A 20,705-nucleotide genomic window follows, 5' to 3' on the forward strand; every position below is an offset into this window, starting at 1 on the left:
TTGTGATTATGACTGATTCAATGGTTTAAAGGGTCAACAAATAAGATTCTCATAGAGGAAAATGAACAGAGAAAAAGGGCAAAGATGACATATTTTACAGTCGTGATGGATTTTATACACACCTGGTTATTCCTTTTCTTTTTGCTAATGTGTTACTGTCAAAACATTTATTCTGAATATAAGATAAATTCATATTTATTCAAGCTTTTAGTGCCGAGCAAAAAGTAAATTATCTATTTCAAAGACGGTTATGTTTTCAAAGCTGATTGTTTGTTAGCAGTATGATGTAAAAACTACTAAACTTGAACTTATGGAAGAACCCATTAACTATTGGAACAGATTCAATTAAGGGGCAGAACCAGGAAGTTTTTCATTTTCTTTAACATTGTGGGATAAGGCGTTTTCTGACATTTTTGTATAAGCGTTTTTAAGTGTGATCTTTATTCAGTATGGGAACAAATCTTGCTTTCAGTTACATCAGAGAATGTATATTCTGCTTGTATTTAATGTGAGCAGATTCTATGTATCTGGTCTCAGTACATGTACATGCAATGGGGTGTATAAGTGGCCAATGTGCTCTCTGCGTGTCACTTTTAAATAGACGATCAAATCTTGTCAATTGCGCTCTTCACTGCCAAGCATTGAAATGGCAGCGGGAGTAAATGATTTATTGGATATCTTTTTTGTAAAGACACTTCTACAGGTTGAAAAGCCAGGGTTGTGGGATCAAGGCTTTTGTCAGAGGGCCTACTGAGGGTTACGCCGTTTAAACTCCACAGGAGTCTTTTTTCAAACGGCAAAAGAAAAACATGTAGTGCCACAAAATAGGATGATTTTTTTTCCCACCACGTGTGGAAAAATCAAAGCTCACATTACTTTTGCTCGACAAATAAAACAACAGCAAGAGAGTCGGCTATGATGAAACCCACAAAAGAAGCATCTGAGACTTCAGCTCTTGAAGGAAAAGAAGAAAACACAACTTGCAGTTTTACCCCCAAACTGCCGTGATAAGCCGAACCCCCTGCTGAGAGCAAGACTGTACAAGGCAACCAAAGTGTTCTGTCAGTCAAACTGACTTTTTATATGTCTGTATATTCCACCAGTGATACTAACAGTCCTATAACAAAGACCTTTAAAAGACAAATCAATAATCTGAGTAGGTTACAGAGAGCTCTTCATTCATTTGGTCTATTCATGCTTCCTAAATTCAACCCCTATTGCTGCTTTGGGTATTAAAGCTGTTGTCACTGCTGTGAAACTATTAATGTCAAGATCCTGGGTAAAAGCTGGATACGAGTATTTAAGAAGATTCATATATATATGTTCAATGAAGTTATGAACAAGGGAATAGAATACTGTGAAAGGGCTGACTTGCTTCCTCGTGGAGTTACTCTGTGTTTGTACACTGAAGTGGTCCTGTCATTCAGATAAAAGCTACATTAAAGTTAATCTCGGTCGAGAGCGGGGAACCGTCCTTCAAGATAATGTTCCTGCCTGTGATTACTGCGTTGACCTTCAGATGGAAGGAGATGGCACCGCTGCTGCCAAGCTTTTATCATTACCCACTGTAAGTACCACCGGTTCACGCAGATCACTGGGAATTATTGATGAATCTCAATTAGATTTGTCTCACTTCATTTGATACTACATATTTGGGATGTGGTTTGCCAAAAATGATGGGCATCAACACCCTGGGAGTCATTTATACGCTGAAGATGAGTTTTGATGGTAATATTGTTGATCTTGCTAAGTGTGCAGCGCGTTATGCTTCCTCTGGCAGAGCTGATGGTCGCCGTGACACCTATCAAACACTTTTCTGCCCTTGCGTGTGTTATTGTTTTCAAATAAGCAGTTTAACGTTCTTTGCAAGTTCATTAAGCAGTTCAAAGACCTGAAAATGAATTGCATGCCATAACAGTATAGTACTGTACGCCTCATAAATGTTACTCTTACGGCCATCCGTCAATGTTTATGAGCTTGAATACCCCCCCCCCCCCCTTCTCTATAGTTTCAACCAGTCAGTCTTTAAAATCTAAGTAAAAAATCTGTCAAATTAAAAACTAATGATGTAGAAATGATGTTTTTCCCTTGAGGTAAATTTGTACATCAGAACTGATCAACAGAAACGTGAAGCTCATTTGCTTTTCAAAGAAATCAGATGTTACAAGTTCACTAAAATCTGTCTTCCATTAATTTTCCACAGGAGCAGTTTAAAAAAAACTTCTCAAGTAGGAGCATTACTTTGATGCTAAAAATGTGTTTTCTCTTTAAAAAACTTGAAACCAGAGGAGCGAAGCTTTCAAAAATGCTAACTCACCGTTTAAAAATGCGTATCCAGGGGTGAGAGCAGCTCATTTGATCTGCGTTGAAAGATTCATTATTTGAAGAATAATTTCTCACAGATAATAGCTCATTAGGAGTCCTCGCCCGGGCAGGAAGCATCTCGGCAGTTCAAATTATTGCTCGTGTGATTTGGGCTCCTGCTGGTTCATGTTCTCACCGTGTAATTAGGAGCCGACTCACCTGGGAGACGGGTCAAAGTAGTTAATGAGCACGTGGAGACTGCAGTTTATCACCATTTTCAGAAATCTAACTAATTTAGGATACACACTGATATCTTTTAAGGGTTTTGCAAATTGAGATCCCTTGTGATCACGGTTAGTTATTATTTATGATAAAATGAGGACAATCTAATATGTAGACATATGTTGAGAACACACTGGTGAAGCCTTTATGACGACATCACTAAAGGTTTTGTTCGATATAAGTTGAAGCAGTAAGTGTAATCATTTCACCAACATGCGAGACAACAGGGTCCTGCGGTGGAAAAAAAATCTATACTGAATTGAGCTATGATTAAATATTATTGACAGCATCTGTTCTTCTTCGTGTTGAGATATTCACAGTGAGAAAGGTTTACACGTTTAACTGCAGCAGGAGGGAAAAGGCCAAAGCCACTTTTATGTCATTGTAAATGTCATAAATAATTATTGACTCATTATAAAAGAAAAGCTGAAATCATCAGGAAGGCTGTATAATCACAGTGTTGGTGGCGTGAGGTTAACAACTGGAATGACAGTATAACAGCAGGGCCATTACAGGCGTTCGAATACATGGAATTACTCACTACTTTTACATGGACAGCAATGTTCCAACTATTCACCTCTGTCTGAATTAGATATTATTTTCATTACGATGTTAACATGAGCTGCTGGTATAATATTCCATTGATGTTCCAGTTGAGGTAATCAGAAAATGCTAATAACATGACAGTGTCTTGTTCAATTTGTCGATTCAACTTTTGACAAAGGTAGAATCTAACTAAGCTCATGAATATACTGTATTTTATTACAGGTAACACTAAGAAGCGGCCTGCACCAACACGCGTCCTTGTTATGGACATTAGATCAGTTTCAGATTCTTGTGGTGTATTAGCTTGTGTTAGAGGCATTTTCACCGGCTACTTAATAAACGATTTGCCTAAGAAGAGAACTGACGACTAAGAGGTGGACAACCAAGTCATGTTAATCTTTCCGTGCACGTGTTTTGGATACAGCCCTCATGCATCCAAATATTTCAAAAAAATAGATAAGAGAACCAAGTTAGAACCAAGAATATAGATCCGCAGTGCAAATGCAAGCTTCTGAGTGCAGCGTGACCATGAAAGGTAGAGCTGGTTTCTCTCCCTCAAGGAGGTGAAGAGTTCTACCATACAGTATTTAGGCCAGACACAAGTGTCCTCTTATGGCTTATTAGGTCAAGGAGTATAAGTGGCCTGTAAAGCTCATCAGAGAAGTCCTGTGGGATTTCAAAGGAAAATCCTATAGGTCTATTTTTCTTTCTTAACTCCGCTCCTCATCTGAGCCTGTCAGTGGTGCTCACAAGCAGATGGTGCAGTGCGGTCCCACAGCCCTGTATTTAAAAACTACTTCTGTCCCCGTGCAGAGAACGACTGCACACAATCTAACTTGATTAAGACCCACTGTATGAAGGATTGTAAATAAAAAATGTGGCCAAACAGTGAAAGGATAGACGGAACAACAGGGAGTCTTCCAGTAATCCTTTCTGAGAGGAGTGCGGCGCGACACAGTGCTCAGCGCTCCTGAGTATAGCCGTGACGAGTTATTAAAAGTGTAACCTGAGCCCAGGGGGTGGTGTGTAATTTTAGAATTAATATACAATTTAGAGCTTGGTGTTTGCAGCCTCTGAATTATTCAAATGTGCGGCTGCAATAGGCTTAGGTCTGGTTGGGCGAGGGCGGCTCCAATGCATACAAATTAATATATTATGTCAGCATATGAGAGAAGGGGAGATGACATAGATCAGGCAAACGTAAACACTGGAGTCAATCAACAAAACAAGATGCTTGTTCTTCTGCAGAGTTCAACCTGAAAGTTTGTGCCATATGGAAATAGACTCGGGTGTTTGATGTGTATTAAGGTTTCTGTCTGTGGGGAAATCTTTCTTTAGTGGCTGCACTTCATCAGTTCACTAAATAAACCTACACTTGTTAACCCCTTCTCCTCCAGTCTGATTTAATACACTGGCTTTGTTCTGTGTTCAATTTAGTCTGGTTCATGTAGCTTTGCAGGTAGACTTAAAATGATAACAAAGGCATAGAAGATATTGATTTTTCAGTCGTTACAGTCACAGAGCACCTTATTTAGGAACATCATACTCATACTGGAGATGTTGGGAACATCAAACTCATACTGGAGATGTTGGGAACACGCCTTTGTTATTCTGTTCCATGTTGTTCACAGGGGACAGACTTTTACTTTGTGTTATGGTGCATTGTAATGCTGTAAGTAGCCTTTTGAAGATAAAGGGATACATGTGCTAATAATTAATATGCAGAAGCACAATGGCGTTCAATCCACTGATTTGACTCAATAGGCCGTTACACCACTAACACTACCCTGAACTGGTGACTCAAGTCCTGTTGGCTCCATGGTTTCATGCTGTTGACTCCAAACTCTGACCCACACATCTGCTGCCTCAGTAGAAATCCACATTCATCAGACCTGGCTGTATGTTCCAATGCTGTCCAGTGTTGGTGAGGCTGTGCCGACTGCAGCCACAGATTTCTATTACATATAGTTATGGTTATATGAGTTACCATAGATTTTCTGTCATCTCCAACCGGTCTGGTCATCCTCCTCTGACTTCCTCTGTCTTTCTGTATGATATACATTTTTTTTGCACCACTCTGAGTGAACACTATAGAAATAATTGTGCATTAAAACAGCAGGAGATCCGCAGTTTTTCAGCGATCAGGCCTCACTTGAAGTGACCAAATGTCCCCAGGCCTCCTAACCTGCCTCTGCATGATGTTACACATTGCACCGATGCCACACGATTGGCTGGTCGGATCACTTCGTGAATATTCAGGCCAACCTGCGACAGTAATGTGAACACAAACACATTATTTTCCGGAACTCATGAAGTTAGTCCGCCCTTGGCACCATCAACTGGACAGATGTGACCCGACAAACCTGATCAACGCCTGTGCAAAGGAGATAATGATGAGCTTCCCCAGATATATTAAATGTGCCTTGTTTTCACAGTCTCCGCCACATCTGTGAAGATTCATGTGTCAACAAATTGATTGGACAATATTTAGAATTCCAGCCCTAAATTGACACTGGTTTTAATGGTGTTTTGGTAGAGAAGAATATTCGTTAGCTGTTTGTTTTTTTTTGATATTGTTTGCAGTTACGGCCACGGAATCTATATATAGTTTTGTGGTATAACCGCAAGCGATATAAGTGATATATCATTGGTTTGCAGGACTAAACCTGGTCTGTAAACACCGACATAACTGCCCTTTTATTGTCTCTCGACGGTGCCTCAAATGAGCACGACTCATCCTTCACGCCCGCCACTGACACTTTTTACACGTAATGAGGATCGTAAGATTGTCTCAAAAAGTTCCATTCGATATTTCACATGGCTAAATCAGGCTATTTATTCCGTCAAATTGCATTTCACCGGCAGCCCAGGGTCTCGCCGCAGCCTGCATAACAAGCTCCGTCGGCGTGGCACCCGCTCGTTCTGGGACTCCAATTACAGAGCATCCTGGAAAACGGCTGGCATTTGTCTGTCTTTGTCTCTTCCGTGCTGACATTCAGTTCCAGTTTATAGGCCGCTGCATTCCTCCCCCCCCCTTACCATCTGTAATTATTTTTTGTTTTCTCATCCACACTTAATGTAGCAATATAATATCCGTCCATCCATTTCTGAAATTGCTCACCTCGCTCAGGGTAACCCATTAGGTGAAGACGGGGTGCCGGTCCATCATGAGGTGAGGAATATAACAGTCTCAGACAATTGAACGCTGAGGGGGCAAGTGAGTGTAAGTGCAGGCTATCACCTGGTTTAGATTTTGAGGGAGCAAAGAATTTTTAAAATATCAAATAGGAACATATTGCTTTAGGTTATGGACGTGGTGGAAGCTCTATAACAAATCTATGCTGCAGTTTTAACCCCACTCGTTCACCACCAGGAATTATTTTTGCAACTTTTCATGAATGTGAACTGACTCACTCTTCTCTGTCCAGCCCCGCCTCTTGTGTCTCCAGCCGTCCATTCAAAATGTAGCTCGTGACGTAGCTTGTAAAATTGAAGTTTTAATGCCAAATTGGCCTCAGTTGTGTAATAATGAGAAGCCCCCTACGTATCGGGTGATGCCTGAATTATTTATGGTTTCCTCCACAGTTCGCTTGCCTTCTTGTTACTGGGGCTGTAAATGAGTTTGCTGAAAACTGGCCAAAGTGAGATCTCCCCTCTCAGCTTACAGAACATGGCGCATTAAAGTGAATCACAGCAGACAGCTGGGGCCGCCCTTTATGGTAATGCACCCTCTACAATTACTGCTTCGACCTTCCCCGGTGAAGAAAAATGGGTAGACGTCCATTTAGAGGCCCTTTCAAACACTTAGTGGCAGACATGTTGGGCAGCAGGGCCACCTTTTGCCTGACATTGACTCCGGTTTAGAGGAGACAGAGAAGGTATTAGAAAGGTGACAGGTTGACAGATGAGATGCATCTGTCAAACAGCGAGAGGACCACGGCGCGTTAATGCAGCCGCACCAGCCTTCACCGTGCTGCCACATGATGTTGGTGGTGGATAATGGTGCAAGCTGCAGCTAAAGGTTATCTTTACTAAATATTCATATTGATTTAGAATGTTATCAATTACTAAATTACCAAGCAGAGTGTATAAAGAGTATACAATAACATTGAAAATGCCCACCGCAATATTCCAGTGCCCAAAGTCACATTTCCACATAGTTTAAATTGTCAAAACTCATATCTGTTAAATATTATAATGACACCCACTAAGAAAGGCCACCACTGAATCTGGAGAACTAAAGCAATTTGAGACAATAACTGTTTAGTCAAAGTGACATTTAATAAATTCTTTAAGGAGGTTTTTGCAAGTGCAAAGATTATCTAGTCCAGGTTCACGGATTTGCTTTCTTATTATTCTGTGACAGCAAATTGAATATGTGTAGATGTTGTACAGAAAAAATTAAAACATTTTAATATGTCAACTTAATACGTGGAGACGATAACTTGCAAATTGAAAAATAATGATCAGAAAATTACCGGTTTCAAGTCTAATGTAAATTCCGCTCACAATCAGAGCACTTCACTCTAACATTATGATGTCTGTTATTTCAGCAGAGTGATTCTCAGTCAGCCTGAAAGCAGCTCGATGAACCCGACATTAAGAAACAATACGCTTGTTCAGTGGGGCGCGGAATTTTCTTCTTTTTTTTTAAACCCATCAATCATAGATACCTGCTCGCCTAACTGAGATGCTTCATCCACCACGGATCACTACCCAGGCTGAAGCTGTAGACATGTTCTCTATTGCTAAAATTGCCAAGTATACAGTAAGTGAGGATAGTTCTTGATAAAAAAAAATTATCTAGTGAAGTGGCTGTTCTAAACGTGCCTGATTAGAATGGGCTGTTTTGTATTTGAGCCGCTGCGAGTGAAGACTGGACAAAGAGCTGTTCACCTGTTTATTCAAAGTGGGAAGCTATGCGTTCCACAGGCAGACAGAGACTCTACGAGATAGATTAGATAGATGATATTGATGTTTGCTTGTGCCACAACTAGGTTTTTCCAAAGCTTGGTCACGACACTACTCTACAAACAACCCTTTATCTATATGCAGCAGTGGCTGGTGGATTCCAAAGTGAGAGACTTGCCCTGTTTCCTCCATTCACAAAAAGCTACCACCACAGCAGACGTTCTCCCCAGAGGAGCCTTGTTGGCTGCCTGTGTTAAGATGTGATTATCAGGTGAGATATCCTTGTTAAACCAAATAAAGTGGTTGCAAGACAACATGAGAGTGCCGTGCTCCAAATGAGTTTCCCGACGCAGAGCTTTACTTTGTTAAAGGCGCTTTCTGGAGCTTTCCAATAAAAAAGTTAAACTCTTGAATCTTTTAGACAACAGGTCAGTCCGATCCATTCTGCAGCAGACGGGCTTCAGTCACGCTGTGGCCTCCATCAAACCACAACCCTGAACCTCACCTGCACGGTGCCTGTGCATCGCATGTCAGGGAGGGAATCGTAAAGAGAGAAATGGAAACTCACCTTTTATCCTCAAGCTCTCGGGGATCCCATCCTGCTGGAACAAAGACAAAGACAAGACCACAATTATAATAAACCGCACGATCACAGCATCAACAACATGGCAGAAGGATGAAAGTGAAATCGTTGGTGCATGCGTCATAGATTTTTAGAAGTATTCTTCAGACCACTTAATACAACTGAGTTCACACATCGATATAAGAAGAGATGGTCTGAGAATTTCACTCTGACCGCAAGAGCTCGACTGCGGGAAAATCCAGTTTGACTGGCAACAGATGCATCGATGATTTAGACATTAATGTACGATTGTATTATGACAAGTGGTCCTTTGCCTCACTCACATTAACAGCACAAATAATTATACATGAATACATCATTTATTGCATTGTTATCCACTTCATGTTTTTATTTTTGTCAACTACCGACAATTTAATTATTTAATTAAAGTGTCTCTTTTTCAGATTTACTGCGTTCTGTTTTCCAATCCTTCATTTCTCTTTTTCTCCATCACATTTTCCCTCACTCCATTTTCATAACAGCACTTATGAATCCCCATGCTGGTCTTGTTTACACCATATTTGTTGTCTTTCTTCCTTCCTGTCATCTCAGTTAATCTGTTAGTTTAACAGGATTTAATAAACACTACGGGACAGATTGGAAACTTGGATACAAACTATTATGAATAAACAAAATGTGACTGAACTGTTTTACACAGAAAAAAGAAATAATCCACAATAATAGTGGAGAGACATATACAAAAGGGTAAATGTCCACAACCACTTGAGTGGTAGCACTATACAATATTTAGAGCATGCACAGCGATTACGGCTGCAGAAAACGCTGCTATCAGGATGACTATTCTAAGTAGCTGCTCTCCACAAATAATGAATATGAAAGAAAGAGGCATAAATATTTGATTTCCCTACAGTGAAATCTGCCGAGCTCATCCCTCTCGCGCTTGTGCAGAAAATGCAGCCTCCCTCGTTACCAGCTGTAGCAGAGTGGTGCTATGAGGAACATCCGCTGTGCAACAGGTCGACTGTCGATAATGAACAGCGGTCCCTGTCTGCCTACTGAAAATAGATTGCCCAGAAAATCTGCATACTGTATATTTTATAGTTTCTTATACGAGTTGATTAATGGAGTACATTATAGATTAAACGCATTTTACACCTTCCACTGTAAAATACTGTCTGTAATACAAGAGATCTGGTTAAAAATGTATTTGGACTGCAGAAATATTTCAGCTCACTCCATTGATTTATTAAACACACACTCACTGCTCAGTGTTACTTATGCATTTCTCTACAATTACTAACTTGGTTGTAAGGGTCCGGTGAGACCGGACCTGGTATAAGCACAGAGCAGCACACTGTCATGCAGACAGGGCTCCGTCCAAGTTAGTTTACACAGAAACAATGTGCACACCATAGACTCTATAAAAGATGGACGAGGCCTTTCCACTTTCTCCCACTATCCAGACATTAAAAATGAAAGACCATGCTCTTGAATAAAGACGGGAGAGAAACTCCACGCTGATGGCGTTAGAAGAAACGTGAGGGGAGCACCCTTCCTTCACTGTAGGTGCCACGTGAGTGTGTGTGCCGAGTTGAGACATGTCAATCCGAAACCAAAGTTGTCACACGGATCAAACCGACATCACACGGAGCCGCGCAGCTGTCATGTCTATTAATAAGATAAAATAAGGCTATGAACTAGCAGACAGCTAAGTTTAATAATTCATCAGGGGAAGAACTATTTTTATTATTTTTACAAAACCTCGTTGAAACCAATGAGCACGAAATCCCAGCAAACACCTGTGGCTGTGTGACATCCTTTGTATCCCCACGCAACGTCTAAAGGAGGTGACATTTAGAAGTGCACTACAGGTAGGAGGATATCAAATGGGGCCTATTTGCATATGGCAGACAGTGTTCACACTTCATTTGTTTGAGGAGCGTGATTTTCCCCGCGGCGGCTGGCAGCCCTGTCTCCGCTGCCCTGAGACTCCGGGGACAGTGAAGCACCCAGCTGTACAACCCGTGGTTCATCTGCCCCTGTCATAGCGAGCTGGCTGACCGCCCACATCTCTCTCTCTCTCTCTCTCTCTCTCTCTCTCTCTCTCTCTCTCTCTCTTCATCACTCAACACCCCCCCCCCCCCCCCCCCCCCCCCCCCCCCCCCCCCCCCCCCCCCCCCCCCCCCACTCCCCCCCCCCCCCCCCCCCACTCCTCCTCCTCGTCCTCTCTTATACACCTTCAGATTCCACATCCCACACTGCTGCATTTCCACCAGCTTCTAAGTACACTTCAACTTGTAATGTATAACTGCTGCAAACCATGAAAAGACATTTTCCACATCGTGATATATTTCCAGAGTCGTACTTGTAGTGTTAAAAAAAACAAAACACTGAGCCGTGTCTCAGCATCTGCTAAATTATCCTGTTTAGGTCAAAAATGTTGCATCTCGTAAAAAAAACTATTGGGGGATCTTGCAAATTCAGATTTTCAGTTGAGATGATGATGTTGTGAACTTCATTGTGTTTGTGGTTTATTGTGAGTCCTGACTGGACAGATGTGACAGAGAGGAAATCAGACGATCATCATTATGGTCTGGTTTGTGTCATGAGAATAGAATAACTGTTCTGTTTGTTATATTTACGTGGATCTGTCCAAGTGCAACTACAAGGTTGTGTCACTTTAAATGTGGGGCGGCATTTCCTTCTTTCCTTTCGTAAAGGATGGTCCGATGTTTCCGATGCTAAAGGAGATAAGTTAGGAAGCATTGAGGCTCCTTTCCTTATCCTTTAGAGAATTGGAACATCTCTTATAATGGCGGCCACTGAAATAGTTCCGGGTCATTTAACTCAGTTTGGGGGGATCTAAAGCAAAACTGACCAATCAAAACAAACAGACTGGGTATGTTCATGAAGTATAATCTGGTAGATCTAATTTAATTGTTGATGGGTGTGAACTTGTTGTTTCAAAGCTGATGTTGTCTACACACTGTTAAGGTTTGTTTGCGCCAATGTCAGCGCATCTCAGAATCAACTTGTATCTTTATCCAACTTGTGTGATGAAAATTGAACAAGGAAATTGAGAGATGAACATTGAGACGTCTTGCCTTCAAATTTAAAGATTCTGGATGTAGCCGCCAATTTAAGGAGAGCTAAACTAAATAAATAAACTAGTAGCCTAAGTAATGCATGTAAAAATTGATTTACAGTTATATATATATGACTCTTTTACAAAATGGCATAAATGTTTGTCAAGCCCAGCACCTGAATTCCCCTGAATTTCAGAGATTCCCTCTGCACTGACTGTGGCCTGTGGTTGGCTGAATATTGCAATAAGTCTACATATCAATAACACACTAACGACCCATAGAACAGCAACGATAAAAAAAAAAAAAGGAACATCAGCATCTGCATTGACATATTGCTACAGCAGATTGGCGCCATGCAGCGTCTGCTTCTTCAGCCCCCGTGGAGACTTTACAGGAGCTGGTTACCGCCGCTGTGGGCTCGCTGCCATTTGAAAGTAGACAGCTCATCAAGATGAGTGACAAGGGTTGGGGCTAAAGCTGACCATCTGAGGAGGAGGAGGAGGAGGGGGAGGGGGAGGAGGAAGAGGAGGGTGGGAATAATCCCGACAGTAGCCACATTTAAGACAAACATTGCAGCTTTCCGAGCAGCTACGCTACATAAAACTGTGTCTTATGAATTGTGTGATTTGTTCCTGTTATTTCTACCGTCCCCTTCTCTCTTTATCTCAATCTCATTTACCCGCCCGCCCTCCCCCTCTGTCTCTGTTTCTCCCCCACTCTCCCTCTCTCGGTTTATCCCCTGTTAATCTAGATTTGTCATGTGGCCAAGCCAGCCCTGGATGGATGGGGCTTTGCACACAGTCGTCCTTGCCTCCATTTTGTTTGTTGTGTCATAACAGCTTGATGTCAGAGCGACAAACTCTCAGAAATTGCTTTTGTCCCTCGCGTCGAGCGGGGCCTGGCGACTTTTCCACCAAATTTTCACAAAGTACACATGAAGCCTCTCCGTCACTTTTACAGCGGAGCTCAGCGGGAGAGAGGCCGAGTGAAAGACGAGGATAGAAAATGAGCTCTCTGTGTTCCAGAAGCTTGAAAACACCAACCGTCACATTTTAACCATTTCTAATTAGGGCTGAATTGTGATGGACGGGATTCTGTGTCCTATACTTGACCTGATGGGGAGGATTTTCACAGCGACTTTCTGAAATAATACCACGGGAATTATGGGTAGAGCATGTGACCAGCTGTTTATGGCCGAGTGCCTCCTGGTGATTGAAGTCTTTGTGAGGGAAGCTTATAAGGTCGTATCCTATCCTGTTACCCTTGTCAAACACTCTCCTTCAAAGCTCAGGAAGAGGCATATAGCTTTAATGCTGTCTCTGGCACATTACAGCATGAAGCAAAGCATAGTGCTGTGAGTGTTAGGAGGAGGAAATGAATGCAATTATGTTGTTTAAAGTATGTTTGGGCGTTTTTGCATCTCTTTAGATGGAGAAAGTGAGGGAGAGACAGGAAACTGGATGAGAGAGAAGTGAATGTCTGTCGAGATCAGACCAGCAGCATCCTCAGTGTTGTGTGTAACTTCACTTTATTGTTTTATGAAGTGAGTCATCGTTCTCTTGGTTTACTTACCGTGCTTGTAATTCCATTTTTCTTTCATTTGAGCAATTTGATTATTATTGTTATCTCCTCCGCTGAGGTTATGTTTTCACTCCAAATCCCGATCTAGTGGATTTGAGAGGACTGTTGGGTCTGGGCAGAGGTGTGTCTTCTACTGGGGGGTTATAGTTTGTTGGTTTGTCAACAGGGTAACGCAAAATCCTACTTGATTTCTACAAAACTGGGATGGGACATGGGCCAAGAAAGAATCCATTCAGTTGCATCATTCATGAATTTTCATCCATTGATCTTGATTAAAAAATATTTGGGCAACTGATTTCTATGAATGTGTGCAATTTAAGGCAACTTGGACCTCGGTGAAGGTATGTGGAGTCAAACCAGGGACCTGCTGCTCAGTTTTTAATTAAAAATGTGTGAAATTGTTAAATGAATTTGAGTCACCTCCTACTATCCTTTCAAAAAAGGTCAGAGAACTTAAAATCCACATCGCCGTCACCTCTGTTCTAAAACTTGACATTGGCGTTTCTGAAATATCTCATTTTGAAACAGCTGTTCTTTTTTAACGCTGTTCACTCAACTGTATTGACAAGTGGACGACCCGCTCCTCTCTGGCATCCATCCACCGGTGCAGAACATTCTCTCACCAACAAAATAGGCTGATGACATATTTTGGAAAAAAGATCTTGTGATGTGGCCATTTTTCACCAAAGGGCTGTAAATCTCCACTGGCTGGTTTGACAGGCGGATGGATGAGCAGAGTTTACCTCTGCCCCCCCCCCGCAAGACGGATTGTAATGGTATGCAGATGCCGTAATGACATTCCTCTGCGATGTAATCACAGAGCCTGGCACATTAATTTCATTGGACCGGAAAGGCACATACATCATTTTTGCAGCTTCTCGTCAAATTCTGCACTGCACGATGGCCGTACATTACTTTAATTATTAAAGTCACACTGGTTCCAGACCAGCGCAATAAAGAGAGAGGGAGTCAAAACGAGTGTGTTTGAACAAGAGAACCTGTATCATACAAAAGATCAAATCCTGTCTATTGGAAGTTAACTGTTTAACCTTATAAACATGCCCATATGGAGTTTTTTTTATACGATCAAAGACAGATCATGAGTAAAATAAGCAGTTAAAGTCACGGGCCGAGTATTTCCACCTTGGAACGCAGGGATTCGATGACAATGTCAGTGTCATAAAGGGTTTTTTACGAAGTTGCATCACAAAGGTCAGTCTTAACCTCTGGCTTACAGTGATACTGGCTCTTAGTCGCCTTATCCCCCCCCCCCCCTCCTCCTCTCTCACCCTGAGCTCTGGCTAATGGCCCTGCAGGCACGTCAAAGTCTGAGGCTGAATCGTCTGGGCTCTAAAGGTTAATTTAAGTAAATCAAGACGCATTTTAATGGGTCACATCTTTACGAAACTACAAAATAAAAACTATATGACACACTAGATGAAAAGTGAAAAATCCTACGTCTCCTTTAAACACAGGAGCACATGTGCCTCCTGGGGTAAAAAGAAGCATCGCGCCGTACATGGTGCAGTTCCGCCCTGCACATAGATAAGCTTACATCACAGACATCTCTAACACTGTCCTTAAAGAATGAAATCCAACACCGTCTAAGCAGAGGTAGACATTGGATTATTTGCCTCTCTCTCTTTCCCTTTGGTGTAGAGCATCCCGGCCTGGAAGAAGTGCAATCTCTGCAGTTTACAAAGATCATATTATAGGATTTCTGGGTATTGAAGTTTAAATCGCTTTACTTCCCTGACACACACAATTTCCTGGATAAAGTGTTGGCTGGAAAAGAAGCATAACTCTCGCCCAGTTGCTATCTGCCCGTCCTCGTGTTGTGTCGAGCATCTCCCTCAGCAAACGGTTCGAAAAAGGTCAGCGTGTGTTTGACCGTCGTGTCGATTCAACAGCTTTGCATCGCTCCCAGCTTCTCACACAACTCTGATACCGTCTAATGACTTTCCTACCATCTGTTTCCGCTGTGTCCCGCTCCTCTTTCTAACCACCCGCCCTTTGCAACCACTATCAGGGCATTTTACTTCCACGCATATGTAACTCAAACCAAAATGGAGATAAATCTTAGTTTGAATATGACAGACAGACAAAACCATTTCTATATTTTCACCCCTAATTTATTATCTTTGATTGGATAGCGAGGATATACGTTTGCAAGGGAACAGACTTGCAAAAGGGGCACATGGGAAATATGTAGTGGAAGGCCATAAGCCGACTAATGCCTCTTGACAAAAGACTTTGCCTTACTCGAGTCCCCGTCTGCCAAAACAGTCCGTTTTTGTTTTTTTTCACAGTCTGGCTTTAATTGATCCAACTCGGTTACTCTGGAGTTTTGGAGCCAAATCAGACAAAAACAAAAACAAGACGCTTCTTGTTTAGAGGGCAAAACATTTCTTTGAGTCGCTGTAGAGGGAGATAAATAAAAAGTGGCGGATTCTGCTCGTGGGGTCTGGCCTCTAACAATAAGATTCCAGTGACATCTTTTACTTTAAACTTTCCGCTTTGGTGCCATGTAGAAAAAAAATCCTCATTTCATTCAGAGCTCATTTTCATCTTTGCTCAGCTGTGGCTCGCAATAATCTGATGCTGTCTTTGAAAAGACAGTCCCCTGGCACAGAGGGAGGGATAATGATTCATCACGTGTTTTTTCAGTAGGCAGAAAAACAACAACCACAGGAGAGTCATCTGAAGCGGGAAGAAAGTGCCACTGTAATTAGTTTAATACTTGGCAAAAAAGCACATAAGTTCTCTTGTTACGGACGGCAAATGAAAAAAGAAGGCGGGTCAATACCTTGTGGCGGAATCTCACGACCGGTCGATAAGGCGGCGATCCGAATCCCTCCTTGTTGGGTCTCCCGTCGGCGCTGAGCACAGCGAGACCCAACAGTAAGATTGCCGCCGACCACCATCTGGCCGTCTTCATTGGTCTTTTCCTTTTAGAAAACAACAAACAAGAACGGTGAATACTCTTCACCAACACTCTGGAGGTTCAAGACAATACATCACGTCCGCAGTAATTAGTGCAGACAATGGGAACCGCAAACTGTCACTGGTTTAGACTAGAGCCATCAATATGTGCCCAACACCAGTCCAGATTAGATCTGCTTTTGAATCAATTCCGGGGGGGGGGGGAGACATGAGAAAATCAAAATAAGGAAGACAAAGAGCCAATATATTAAGGCAATTAGGGCCGAGTGTCAAGCCACTGTGATGTAGCACAGGAGATAACGTCTTCAACAGTTTGCTTACACCCTCACAGAGATGTGGCCCCTGACACGTTTGTTTAAGGGAGGGAGAATATTCACCTCCAACATAACTGCATTTTAAATTATTCATTACGCTGTGTAAAAACGAGTTTGACCTTTGCGTGACATGAATTTTACAAAACCATGTTTGTGAGGGGGTGGGTGGGGGGGGCAGCCCTGTGAGAATGTGTGTCCCATAAACTGATGTTCGAGGAAAAGCAAAAAGCAGGAAATGCAGAGGAGGGTACATGATGTGTTAGCAGTGAAATCATATTGCCTAACACACAAACACACACACACACAAAAACATGCACACAAGCATTTTGTCAAAAATCTGCATCGCATTTGTTCACTTTTTATTTTTAACCCACAAGCTCCATCTGCTTTTATGCCGGCGGTTCTTTTGTGCACCACATAACAAAAACTCCCCTTTGCAAGAGCCGCTTTATAAATACAGTTGACTCGACTTGACTTGTTGATTTTCACAGGCAAACGCTGAGCTGTGCTTCCTGAGCCTTTTCAGGCCACCAGTGCCTTGTCATCATCCTCCGGCGGAGGGAGATGACTGACGGCAGGACGGTGACCCTGCCTCCTTGTTCTTCTGGAGTGACACTGAGTCAGACAACAATGGCCCTGCCGTGGCAGCTCTGTGGGCCCACTTGCTAGTCACCAGAGGTCAGGAGGTCGTGCCGGCGTGTCGGCACGTCACTGTGATGTGCCGGACAAAGAGGGAACAGTGAAACTTTTATATCCGTGACTTTAAGGGAGTTTTTTTATTGCCTTCCTGAGCCGCCCGACATGCACCTACTGCTTCCCTGCACGTTTTCTCATTGTGAAATTCCATCTTTTAACATCTTCAAAAACCAAGTTTTCTTTCTTTCTGATATGAAGAATATAAATCGCGTGTATTTAATTGTTTTATTTTGAGACAACTTTGATAGTCTACTGGCTCCTGCACAAACCACCCGGCCACTAATGTCCAAACATTATAGTAAAATTCCCATGAAAACGCTAATTAGAGCAGACACATCTACAAAGACACTAATGTACAAGTCAAATGCAACATATTACAATAATGCTGCTGCATTAAGACGGAGCCTTAAGCCTGTTTTCCTTCAGAACAAAGCTTTGAGCCTTTTTGTAGTTGAAACATCTCTCACTTCTGTCATGGAAAGTGCGTCAGGGGGGGGGGGGGGGGGGGAGCTGTTTCATAATCCAGTGGGCAGTGTGTGGTTTTGTTCCGTCGTGCGTGTCTAGAAATTCAAAAGATTTCCAAAAGCCTGTCAAAAGTAATTGTTAAAACGTTAATAATGATCAACAGCTTTACACGAACCCCTGCAGACACATTACCGTCATTTTGTGCAACCTGACAAAAATCCTACCTAACGCCTCTTAAATGTAGTCATCATATCATTATATACTTTTCTACACTCTCCAGTCGCAGGTAGGAACCCTGCCGGCAGTTCCTGCTCCTGCTCCACTTCTCTGCTAACACAGTCTTTCAGCCACTCGGGGTGGATTACCATATCTGCTTGCACAATCAATCAACTTCTGTGCAGCATCCCCGTGTTAAATGGGTTATTAATGGACTAACTTTTGCAGGATGCTGTGTCAGAGACAGAGACGTATGCACAGGTTTTAAGGAGTTTAACTTTGTCATACACACACACACACTTCCTCGCAGACATTTAACTCATTATTATCATTCATACAAGTGCAATAACTTTCCAGCTCTTCTCCGACTGACGACTAAATCACGAGTTGTCTTACTGGGAGTTTCTACATTTCAAACTGGGCTGCTCCTCTTTTCCCTAAAAGCTGCCTTTACTGGGGTCTGAACAGAGCACATTTAAATGGTTTCTCTTTCAAAGCAGAGAGCGTTTCTCTGAGTGTTTGTGTCTGTGGGTGAGTTTATTGTTCTGTCATTCAGTCCCTTTCCTTTTATCGTGTTGCTGTTAATGAAGCTTTGGCACAATGACAAACTACAGAGATGTTGAGAGATGGAGGGAGGTTCAAACAAAAGCAAAACTACTTTTATGAATAATAAAATCAACAGCAGACACTCAGTTTGAGCTGCTACTGAACTGCAATACGTTACACTGAGGGATCATCTTTCTATTATTTCATGCATCACATTTATATCAATGAATGTAGAATAGAAACAACTGTCAGCAGTAAAATACTTGAGATTAATCAGAAACTAAACTTCCATAAAGCAGTGAGGGGGGATGTGGCCTCAGTAAAACCATTTATATTGTTAGAGCTGCAGCAATGATTCGATCAATAGAAGATTTTTGCTGTAATTTTTAAAGGCATTTGTTATCACCAAAGTAGTGAATATCCACTTCCTCCAGCTTTTTAATTAGGAGGTTTTGCTTCCTCCCCAATTTTCTGGCCATAAACTGATTGTGTTCAGGTCTTGGACCTTGGGTTGCATGAAGAAAATCATTTCAAGACAAACCATTGGAACCTGTGACAGGAATTTTCACATTTATGTTGCTCAAATGATTAATTCAACACTCGTTAGACTGTTTGATAATTAAAATCATCATTAGTTGCAGCACTAAATCCAATAATCAAACAAAATCTGAAAATTAAAACCCCAAACCTGATAAATATGATTAATTGTCTAGCTCTTGTGTTGTGGTTCTTATCAGATACAATTTTCTGTAACCCATTTTTTTCCAATGTCCTGCTCTGTGCAAGGATTTTTCTCTTTTTTGCTTCTTTCCATGTAAAATTGCCTCTTAACTGAATTTGTTATGTAAATTATTAACTGGGATCAGAGTTTATAATCTGACTAAAGGCCACAAGCAAGATTTCCTGTTCCATTTAAAACCTTATTCCCGAATTGTTACTGATGCAAGAGAAGCTTTGGGACGAGAAGAACGTGTCTCATCTGTAAAGGACAATGTTGCACACGTGAAACACATGTAAAGTCGTTTAACAGTAAAGTGTACAAGCCTAAATTCCACTCTTGTCCGTACGTGTTTACTTCTACGTCCTTCAGTGACAATCAGAGTGTTTTCATGAGTAAATACTGTAAATCTTGGCTCTTATTTATTCGCTTTAAAAGCACAGGAGGCTGAAACAGTCCAGAGGTTTTCCCCTTGGACCCCCCCAGGGAGAGCCATCATAACTCGAGCCTGTGGTTTTTAGTTCCCCGGAGCACGTCTGAGCTTTGGCATTGACTTTCAAATGAAGACTCCCAATTTCCCACTATGTACACAATGCATCATGTCTTGACAAGCTCATAGCCGCCGCCGCCGCCACCATCGCCCCTTCCCCTTCCTCCCTCCATCTCATTCAGTGCACGGGACAAGCATAACAACACATCCATGCAACACAGCACACGTTCTAGAGATAATGTGCACGTGCACCAGCTGACTGCACCACACTGGGCTTTAGCTACGTTTGAATTAATACACACGTTTGTAATTCATTTGCCTGCCATGTATGTTTGGCGAGTGATAACTCTGGAAAATGGGAATACATAATTAAAACATGTTATTCATTTTCCTGATATTGTGCATGATTTTCCCCTCAAAAAACGCCCTCCGGGAATATTCCTCTCCCGTGTGACTCTAACGCTGTAAGTCAGCTTGGACTAATTCTGATTCATAGCTGATAAGTCTTCAATTTACAGCTTTCTAATTACAGTCAGCTTGTCTCCAATGTAATTAAACAAACTCTTGAGAAATGAGGAACGCTGAGTGGCTGTTGGTCCTCTGGGGAAGTTCTGAGCCGAGGTTGTGTTACATTTTCTCGCTGTCCGTCAATTTGATGGACAGCGAGTGTAAAAAATTCCATCATAATCTATCCTTAGCTGCCGTTTTAATTTAAATTAGATCATAATGAGACATAGCCCGTTTAATAGCATTTAATTCTCAATTATTTATCGTGCAGCTTCAGATTATGTACATGAAAGAGAATGGAGGAAAAGAAAAAGACGGAAAACAGAGACGTGTACCACACAGTCAGTTTTCTTTCTCTGCTGTGACGGTGGAGGGCAATAAAACAACGTGGTCATTGTGCCTTAAAGGGAAAATATGAATGATGAAACCCGACAGCATTAGATGGTTAAAGTGAAATGTGAGCTTACAATTTGAAGGTATTAAACAAAATTCAATTGACCTGCAGTAACCCAGCCTG

The 20,705-nt window shown here is 41.9% G+C and overlaps 1 protein-coding gene across 4 annotated transcripts in view; it reads right to left on the minus strand.

Annotated features, from left to right (window-relative positions):
• fstl5 (follistatin-like 5) overlaps positions 1-20,705 on the minus strand; it is a 156,486-nt gene that overhangs the window by 115,490 nt on the left and 20,291 nt on the right. For 2 of the 4 annotated variants that reach the window (XM_034598348.1, XM_034598346.1), the window contains exons 2-3: positions 16,100-16,241; positions 8,612-8,645 (exon numbers count right to left, since the gene is read on the minus strand). In XM_034598348.1, the coding sequence (XP_034454239.1) occupies positions 8,612-8,645; positions 16,100-16,241 (176 nt within the window). The remainder of the gene's footprint in view (positions 1-8,611; positions 8,646-16,099; positions 16,242-20,705) is intronic. The other 2 variants (XM_034598349.1, XM_034598347.1) reach the window with 1 other exon arrangement.

This window comes from Hippoglossus hippoglossus, chromosome 10, assembly GCF_009819705.1.
Source record: "Hippoglossus hippoglossus isolate fHipHip1 chromosome 10, fHipHip1.pri, whole genome shotgun sequence".
Lineage (NCBI taxonomy): Eukaryota > Metazoa > Chordata > Actinopteri > Pleuronectiformes > Pleuronectidae > Hippoglossus > Hippoglossus hippoglossus.